We start from the raw sequence: 9,295 nt of genomic DNA, 5'->3' as shown, positions 1-9,295 counted from the left end.
GTTAGGCAAAGCACAATGAATTTGTTCTTTAATTAATAAAATGAAATGAAAATGAATTAATTTTTATAGTAGATTTGACCACAAATAACCAGTGATTTTCATCCAAAGGGACTTTGGTGCAAACAACACAGCAAGCATTTTTAAATTAGTCTCCCATATCCCATTCAAAAAATGTACTTGGCTAGAAAAAGAGAAAAGAATTGAACTGATTTTTTTTTTGTCTGTTTCTTTTGATAAGGCAAATATACAAGGCCATTTTTAAAAACAAATATTCCAGTTGGACAATGATTTACAAATCCCTTTTCTACAAAAATTATCATAAAACAATATGAGCTTAATGTAGTCACAAATAGCTGACATTTTATATTTTATTTTATTTTTTTAGTAAAAAAAAAAGAAAAAAGAAAGTGACAATTCTTGCCCATTTGGTGAGTGGACACTCACGGATTAAACAAATGAATGAGACATTTAAAGACGTGAGATGAGTTTCTGGCTACTACTCACCAGAAACATACCCATCATGCAACATCTACAACAATCTTAAATGATCTTAGTTCCATAACATCTGACTGTCTGTTTATGGATAAATTACATCACAAAGAGATAAAGACTGTTTGCAGTGTTTAATGGTGAATGGAATAAATGAAAATCTAAAGAAAAAAAGAACCAAGCCAGTAATCAAAGTGAGCTCAAAAATTCAGTTTAACTGCCTGGAGTTCACGAGGCAGATGTGTAGGCATTCCAGTGAGTTTGCACTTCTTCATACTCTTCCACAGCAGCTTGCCAGTCTTGAGCCCTAAACGAACACAATGCATGAGGAAGAAGAAAACACTCAGTAATTCCAAACATGGTCTGTATCAAAACCAAATCATTGATGAACATCATGAGTCTGGAGTGAACAGAGTGCATGGTCATTTAACCTGCACTGAACTGATGCAACTTAAATACGGTGGTATGAGTCAAAAATTGGTAGATTTCTAAAAATTGTTTATCGTGTTTTTTGCTGTTTTGCCACACTAAGGCTGAATATTTTATTTTGCTATGGGAAAAGAATGAATTTTTAAAAATTCAGCAATGTAAGAGGGTTTTTGAACATAATCAGTTTTTTAAGGTAATTCCAGCACATTTCAATAGGGATTTGATCTGGTAACTCCTTATGAGCTTTTTAGTGGAATTGCTTGTATGCCTTGATTTATTGCCATGACGCATAACTACAGTTTAGCCTAAGGTCATAAATCGGTGGCTGGATGTTCTCCGTCAGGAATTTTATCCATAAGACAGTATTCATGGTTATTTATCCAGATCCTCAGGTAACAATAGCAGCCCTGCGTGATATTTGAGCCTGACAAGCTGAATGTAAGTGGTTTCTTGGTCTGGCGGTAGCAAGCCTTCTGGGTGTGAGTAGTGAAATAGAGCCCTCTTTTAGAATAAAATCTGGTTAATTAGATTTAAATAAAGATCCAACTCAGGTTATCTTCATCTGATGGTAAAAAAAAAAAAATTGCTTTACAATCTGAAAAACAATGTGACTAAAAAGCAAAAATCTCAGGGAGCAAATACGTTTTCATTGTACTGTGTGTGAGAAAAATTACTTTGCTCTTCTCTGGTGAAGGCTCGCAGCTATCAGTTCGTCTGTGGACAGTTCTTGGACAAGAGCGATGCCGATGCAGTCTCCCAAGACGTTAATAAGAGTGGCGGGGTGATCTCTGAAGAATGACGGTTAGAATCAAGGTTAAATGACACTTGAGTAGTTTTACATTAACTCATTCTGATCTGTAGCACTGTGTAAAAAGTTTTAATCCACCGGTAAACTTTAAATTAATTAAAACATTTCCACAACTGGCTGAGCTTTTGTTGTTTTAAAGGCGGTTTTTCTCAATAATCAGATCTTTTATTTTATTTATTTATTTTTTTAGGGAAAACATATAAATTTAAAGCGAGGAATAAATGCTAATATTCCTGCCTGAACTCTTCCCTGTAAACCTTGTGTCTGTCTTAAAGTCGTGCCGAAACTTACAGAATCCACTCTACCGTCACCAGGATCCAGGCGCCACTCAGAGGCAGATCAGTAGCGTTCAGGATAAAGAGTGACATTAAGGCTCCGCATGCCGGGACCCCTTTGCTTATGAAGCTGAACGCTGCTGCTGCGACCCTGCACAAGGTGACAGATTCTTACGCTTACACCATTTATTCAATCTCCATGATGTTTAAAAAAGAAAAAGAAATGATGAGTAAATCAAGACGGCAACTGAAGAAAAAACTGTGATCAACTGACCCAATACTGAACAATAGGTTGAAGTCCAGATAGACGTTGTGCACTAGGGCGATGAAGACTGCAGCCGCAGCCTGATACAGAGCTGTCCCGTTCATGTTTATATTGGTCCCAATGGGCAGCATAAAACGGGTGACTTTGTTGTGAATGTTGTTGTTCTTGCAGCAGTGTAAAGTGACTGGCATTGTAGCAGCACTTATCCGCACATAAAGGAAATAAGAACAAAGGTTTACGATGTGACCACGTTCAGCCGGACAGCGATTATAAAAGCAAACGGCTGCCATAAAGGCCGAAGAAGGCAGTGGACGAGGGTCACCTGGAGGAGAGGAGTAATGCAGTCCGCAGCGCAGGTAAGACCCCTCGGATGACAGTGAAGGGATTACTTTGCGCAAGCACAAAGTAGATCAGAGGTAGGACAATGGCTCCGTGCACGAAGAGCCTGAAACCAGTTGTAAAAGAAGTCAGCCAAACAATGTGTGTTACATAAAATACAATGTACTGCAGCATATTCACATTTTTTTACCAGCACAAACACAAATGTCACATTCGATCAGGATTTTACTCGACAGACATATGAACATGAATGGAAATGGCAAACGACAGAACTGAAAGTGTCTAAAAAGGAAGTGAGAAGCCCCACTGCTCTAGTTGTTCACAGGAAGGTGTTTATCAGTGCCACCGTACTGGAAGAGAGAGACAACCTCCATGTGATCAAGTTAGCCACAACATCTCCACATGGAGTTTGGTGACCATAACATACCTAGGTAACATACCTAGAATGTTACCTGGCCATACAGTTTGTTTTCGGGGTCGAAACACCAATGTTCCGACGCCGATGTTTTGTTAAATGAGGAAGCTCCACTGATCATGACGGGTCCTCCCCCACTAACATTTTCAATATGATCTTGTCATGTCAGGCTTTCTGCCCTTTTCCATCAGGGCTGTTATGCCAAACAGAACATAGCATGAAATTTAGATAGGAGTGCAGATTAAATTTTTATTTTCATCAAAATATGAGCTGCCTGCTTGAGTTTAAAGGGGCAATATTATTTAAAATTGACTTTTTCGAGCTACACATTATTCCCTCATCAAAAACGTTACCTTGATTACCTAGAACGTTACCTTGATTCTTTCATGCATGTTTGAAAAATCCTTCCATCTCCCATGGCAACCACTCAGCTGCACAAAAACGCCTGGATGGACCTAGCACCACCTTCAAGGTGCAGCTCCTCCCTCACAGAGCAGCCCTCCCCCACAGCTCTCCCACTCAGCTCCGTCAGACTTGCCAGCAGCAAGTAGCAAACACCTGTTGGAACCGCTCACCTGCTTAAGGTTAATGGAGTAGCGACGTTGTGATGACTTCTTGAAGGCAGAGTTTCAGAAAGAGCAGGAGTTTTTTAAGAGACAGAGGCCCAATTGTAAGGAGTTAAATCAGGAAGTAAAATTTCTTTTAAGTTGTAATTAATATAAATTGCATTTTTATGACCACTGATGGTAACATAGTTACTTGGCTGTGCTATAAAGTGGCACTGTGTGCCTGGAAGATATATAATACTGCCCCTTTAAATGTGGTTTGTTCACTTTTTTTCACTTGCTCCTGTTTCTTCCATATGCATTTACAACCAGGCTATGTCCATGAGTATAAAATCCATGTATTTGTAATTTCTTCCTTGACTATTTTTAGATAATCTCAAGAAAAAAAGCAACACTTGAAACACTTGTTTATAACACTCTGTTAATTGCTCATGTGACATTGCTTTGGTCTTTAAAGAACTCTGCCAGCTGCATTTGTGTTTATAATTCTGAACAAGCAACTTCCCACTCTCAAACATTTTATGAATTAGAAACCTCTTTGTCACGATGGATAAAAATTAAACTGAGAAACTAACAAGCAACTTACCCAATAAGCACCATGCCAACAAATTTCACCAGATGAAAACCTATATCCCAGTCATTAGTATTGGAAACCTGATATATTGACATGAACAGGACTCCCACTGGCAGGTAACTGTAGCAGAAAAAATTGCAATTCAAATGCTACTGTGAGAAAACAAATGACGGATGATGAACAGTTTTACGCACTCACAGAGTTCATTCTTACCTGCGAATCAAGTTGAAGAAATCATCAGTTATCTGACTGATGGTGCAAATCAGCCGCACTATGACCCGCGACTCTTCCATTTCGTTGAACGCCAGTCCAGACATAAAAGAAATGAACAAAAGGCCAAGAATGTCCACTCCGTATTGGTAGTGACCTTCGAATGACATGCCAGTCCTGTTCTGAAGATTTGGAAGGAGCCTAGTCAAAGCTCAGGTTGACCTACATCGGTTGTCATTATATATGCTGAAATCATCCTAGACCAGAGTGGTTACCTCGATGACGCCAGCGTTTGTGGCGACTCCAGGGATGGGATATTCCTTCCTTTCCATTTGGTACTAAAAAGAAGCAAAAGAATTAATGCAAAACACAACATTGATTCAAAACTATGAAACTAAGTCTGAAACAAGCCGTACGTGTTTGACAAAGGACCGCATCATACTGTCTGGAAAGATGTTCCTGTAGAAACAGACGTAAAATTTAACTGAGGAGAAAAAGAAGCTTGCAGGAACCTACAGAATAAACAACTTGCAAATGTCCTCCCACCTGTACAAAACCAGGAAGGTATCGATCGAGAAGAAGTTCTGATCTTCCGGATCGGGGTTTTTGAATCCTGACCGCAGCGCCCACATCAGAATCAGTCCTGCAACATACATGCATGATAACGCATAATGCTGTAAGCAGTATGATCATTTTTTTTTAACCAGAGCTATTGAATTGTTGCCACTAAAAATCTATTTTATTCTAATGAGACTATTATTGTTTGGATTGTTTATCGATTTGAAAAGAAATAACAACGAAGTACAAACAGTTTTAGACAAGATGCTACCAAAATTTGGGCCTCCATTGAAAACTGTTTCTTTGTTGAATAAGCACACTGCCTTGCAAAAGTCTTCAAACATGCCGAACATTTTCACAATTTGTCACGTTACAAGCATGTGTTTTATTAAAATGTAATATCTTATTACACACTGTTATTAAGACAGAGTGTACTAATGACATTTTTTCCTGTGATGGAGATGTGTAATGCTCCTCTCCCAGGAGCCTCTTAGCTACATCTCTGGTTAATGATCTAACTATCTGACCTGAATTTATCTCAAGGTATCAGGGCAAAGACTCTGAATATGAATTCAAGCCACACTTATTTAGAGATTTGTTTTACATAAAATAGATTAAAACAAAAATGACAAATTGCAAAGCTGCAAGAGGCGTGATTGCTCCGGCAAGGCTACCGAATCAAAAATTTTATCAGAATTAAAAAAAAATTAAACCTCAAATGAGCTTGATTGCAGGAGTGGTAAATAATTCTGTTTTTGCACCTTTTTTAAAAATCTTTTTTTTAAGAAAACTTCTCTTACCGATGATCACAGCGATCAGAGTGGTAAAGAGGAAATAAAGTCCTGTATACAAGGCAATCGACTTGGAGGGTGCAGTCTTGAACGTGCGAATTCCTGTAAGAAACAAACAGAGCTGAACATCGTTGCTCTGTTGCTCCACATCTATTTAATGTTCACATTAACTTGAAAATATTTATCTGTTTCATCAAGTTGACAGTAGAGCTGCTACGTTTCATGCAGAAGAATATAGTCATCCTTAGCACTATCTTTTTTTTGTTTTACTTGATACTCCTTTTACATAGTTTTATTATCTTTTGGTAGATCCCTGCATCATTCAGACACCAACCTGTAATTGAGTAAAAGTGAATCTAAATCTAAATCTGCCAAGGGCATGAATAATTTTGGGATAAACATAGTTTTTATGTTACTGTTACCATTTAGATTTGCATTCTACTTCATGTTACCCATTTTTACAAATCATTTTTTATTTTTAGTATGAGAATTTCCTTATAGTCCTGCTGGTACATTTGACAACAAGCTTGATTAAACTTTTAAAAAGAAAAACAAAAAAAAAAAAACTTTTCAACTATAAATTACAGTTGGTAATGAAGTCCACTTTAACAAATAGGCGCAGTTAGTTCAAATTGAAACTGGATAAATGCTCTCAATGAACTCAATTTGTAGGATGGAGTTGAAGTTGTTTTACATGTAATATTTCTAAACCGCCATTATCATGTATTTATCTACTTGTATTTCTGCTTTCTGTTAATCGATTAAAATTTTAAAACACTATTTTGAGGCCAATCACAGTTGTACACCCTAGTTGTTTATTTGATTCATATGGAGACTATTGTTTCATTTATTCATTAACCCCATGTCTCAAATTAAAGTCATAAAACAAATCATATGTATATATAAATATATATATATGTTAGCTTGGTTACAAAACAAGCCAGTTTGTGGCAAAGAAGTCATGTCCTTGCTGAAGGAAGTGGAATATAAAAGATTAAATGTAATTATCTGTCTGCCTGTTCTTTTTCAAATAGGTATGCAATGATCTATTAATTAGTTCTTTTTCATATTAAGAAAAATACTTCCTATCCAATTTGATCTTTATAGGAGAATAAAACTATCAGATTAATTGAAGGTAATTAACAAGAAGAGGCACAATTAAAATGACAAAAGTTTTTCTGTATCTAAAGGGACATGTGGCAACACTGAACATAAAAAGTCTCGCTCACCCAACACCACACTGCTTGCAATTAGGGGGATGGACACCCCCTTAATCATGTGAGACAGTATGTCTATTGGAAACGTCAAGTACAGCTCTTCCACGTGTTCGAGTCTATCAAAGGTCTTCACGACCACACCAACGAGTACCCCTTAAAACAAGCAACATGCAGAAGTGAAGGTGGGTAGTCAGTAATAACCTTCTTTTTCTGATGATTCTGAAGCTGTTTGTAAAACAAACTTACCCAGAGCAACAGACCCCAAACAGGTGAACACCAACATGTTACTGGCAATGTAGCTCACAATTCCTTCCCATATCCCAAAGGATTTTGTTGAAGGTTGCTCCCCCATGGTCTTACCTTATCAGAAACAAGAAAACGAGACCTTATGAGATTTCAAGATTCAAATAAAAGTACTGAAGCAAACTTGAGAGAGAACCGTTTAGTGTTGACTTTCAAACGAATGCAGATTTTGCTGGTTAAAAGTACATAAATTAAATGTCAACAGAAAGATTTACTATGAGAACAGTTAGCTGGCTGTTTAAACAATGGTTACCTAGCAACGCTATTATCTCTAATCTGTAACTGAATTGCAACAACAGTTTTATAAAATTAATTATGTCAGTCAGCAGTTTTCAGGACAATGTACAGCACAACAGAGTGTGAGAGACCATTTGGAATTAGCGTTAATTAGCAAAAATATCCAGCCACTGCCAATATTTGAAGATCATCTGGGGGGTTAGAGTGGGTTTATTTGTTGTCCAAATTGACAAATTTGAATTAAAACTACGTGTTTTAATTCAGGATAACAGCCGACAGCTGACAGAAAGTTCTTATAGGGTGTAGGCACTCTGAGCCTTTGTGTTGCACGTTAATACACAATTTGATCACTAAGTTGTTTTATGCAACCAGAGCACATTATCAGTTCAGCTTGACTGCTATTTTAAGTTGATGTTTTTTTTTCAAAGCACATTAGAGAAAATTGAAAAGTGGAGGAAAATTCTGTTCCATCCATCCATCCATCCATCCATCCATCCATCCATTCATCCATCCATCCATCCATCCATCCATCCATCCATCCATCCATCCATCCATCCATCCATCCATCCATCCATCCATCCATCCATCCATCCATCCATCCATCCATCCATCCATCCATCCATCCTGGGACTTACGTGACCATTTTGATTTCTTTCCAGGGATGTCCTCATAATCTGTTAAAATAACAATGAATAAATCTTTTGTCTCTCAGTGTGGAGATTCTACATAAAGATTCCTTTGAGATGACAGAAAGAGAGACAATATTAAACATTGGGGACAATGTTATGTCCAGTGTTTAAAGTTGTCCAGGATGTTTAACGTTGTCCCCAATTTTTTTATTTTATCTCCATTGCTTAACATCGTCCTTGATGTTTAAGGTTATATAAGGCTGAATTGTCATTATTACAATGTTTACTGGAGTAAACTTTGGATCTGGAATGTTTTACTTTATCTCCAACGTTTAAAGCAAAAGGAAACTTCTGGAGTTGAAATTTGACAACTGATAAGTATTGGCAATAATGTTGAACATCAAGCATAACATTAAGCATTAACCTTGATGGGACAACGTTAAATATCCTGGATATTAAATGCTAAACATTGGAGATTAAGTTAAATATTCCAGATGGCGTTAAACAGCCACAATAACATTGAGTGTTAAACATCAGGCATAACGATAACCATTGGTGGCTAAAGCTTAACATTGAGGACAATGTTAAACTTTTTAGATAAACATTGGGGGGAACTTTATTTCCACATGATTTATTAATTTTGAATTCAAATCTGCAAATCTTGGAACTTTAAAGTGTTTTTCATTAAATAAATCTACTTAAGTTCAGTAAGTAGATTTTTCCTTTACAAGCCTCATAGAGTTCTTACTTCTACAGTGTTTGAACAGAACTTCATTTTTCCCTAACCAGTCAGACTCTAGAGTTATCTCAACCCTGCTCCTACTTGAGCATTACTAAAGTAGTCAACGTAAAACTTTATTTGTCTCAGTTTTTTGTTAAAAGCATAAGAAAACGCCAATTCTCTTGCCGTTTTCTTTTTCCTTTACAATTCTGAAGTTAGTAATTTAGTTATAGTAACATTTGTATTGTATGTTTACAGGTTAAGCTAAAGTTTCAACAAAATATTGGAGAATGCTGATTTCATGGAACTACATTCAGCCAATAAAGTAAAGTTTTTAAGGCATGTTGAGTTTTGACAATTTTCACTGTCAAAAATCTGACTTTGGATGATGTGAATTTTAATTTCTTAGTTTTATTGTAGTGGATCACAACTTTTCTAACTTTGTTTTAGAGCTTGTTGAACAACGACT

General features: G+C 36.8%; 1 protein-coding gene across 1 annotated transcript; it reads right to left on the bottom strand.

Annotated features, from left to right (window-relative positions):
• Positions 1–608: 608 nt before the first annotated feature.
• LOC122845995 (excitatory amino acid transporter 3-like) lies at positions 609–7,413 on the bottom strand. Its single transcript, XM_044142632.1, has 13 exons — positions 7,183–7,413; positions 6,949–7,089; positions 5,729–5,821; positions 4,917–5,013; positions 4,787–4,829; positions 4,646–4,708; positions 4,374–4,552; positions 4,173–4,280; positions 2,589–2,711; positions 2,276–2,467; positions 2,018–2,152; positions 1,593–1,706; positions 609–796 (listed from the first exon to the last, which is right to left on the bottom strand). The coding sequence occupies exons 1-13, from the start codon at positions 7,286–7,288 to the stop codon at positions 718–720; spliced, it is 1,473 nt and encodes a 490-aa protein (XP_043998567.1). The 5' UTR covers positions 7,289–7,413; the 3' UTR covers positions 609–717.
• Between the last annotated feature and the right edge of the window lie 1,882 nt (positions 7,414–9,295).

This window comes from Gambusia affinis, linkage group LG16, assembly GCF_019740435.1.
Source record: "Gambusia affinis linkage group LG16, SWU_Gaff_1.0, whole genome shotgun sequence".
Classification (NCBI taxonomy): domain Eukaryota; kingdom Metazoa; phylum Chordata; class Actinopteri; order Cyprinodontiformes; family Poeciliidae; genus Gambusia; species Gambusia affinis.
The sequence above is the reverse complement of the archived record's forward strand: the minus strand, read 5'-3'. Positions and strand labels throughout refer to the sequence as shown.

What these genes read in the sequence shown, in the direction of transcription:
- LOC122845995 (XM_044142632.1), bottom strand. Translation starts at nt 7,288, where the DNA reads ATGGGGGAGCAACCTTCAACAAAATCCTTTGGGATATGGGAAGGAATT. An exon ending in TTTGGGGTCTGTTGCTCTGG is followed by an intron (nt 7,090 to 7,182) that starts GTAAGTTTGTTT and finishes GCTTGTTTTAAG; the next exon opens with GGGTACTCGTTGGTGTGGTC. An exon ending in TTCTTCAACTTGATTCGCAG is followed by an intron (nt 4,281 to 4,373) that starts GTAAGAATGAAC and finishes TTTCTGCTACAG; the next exon opens with TTACCTGCCAGTGGGAGTCC.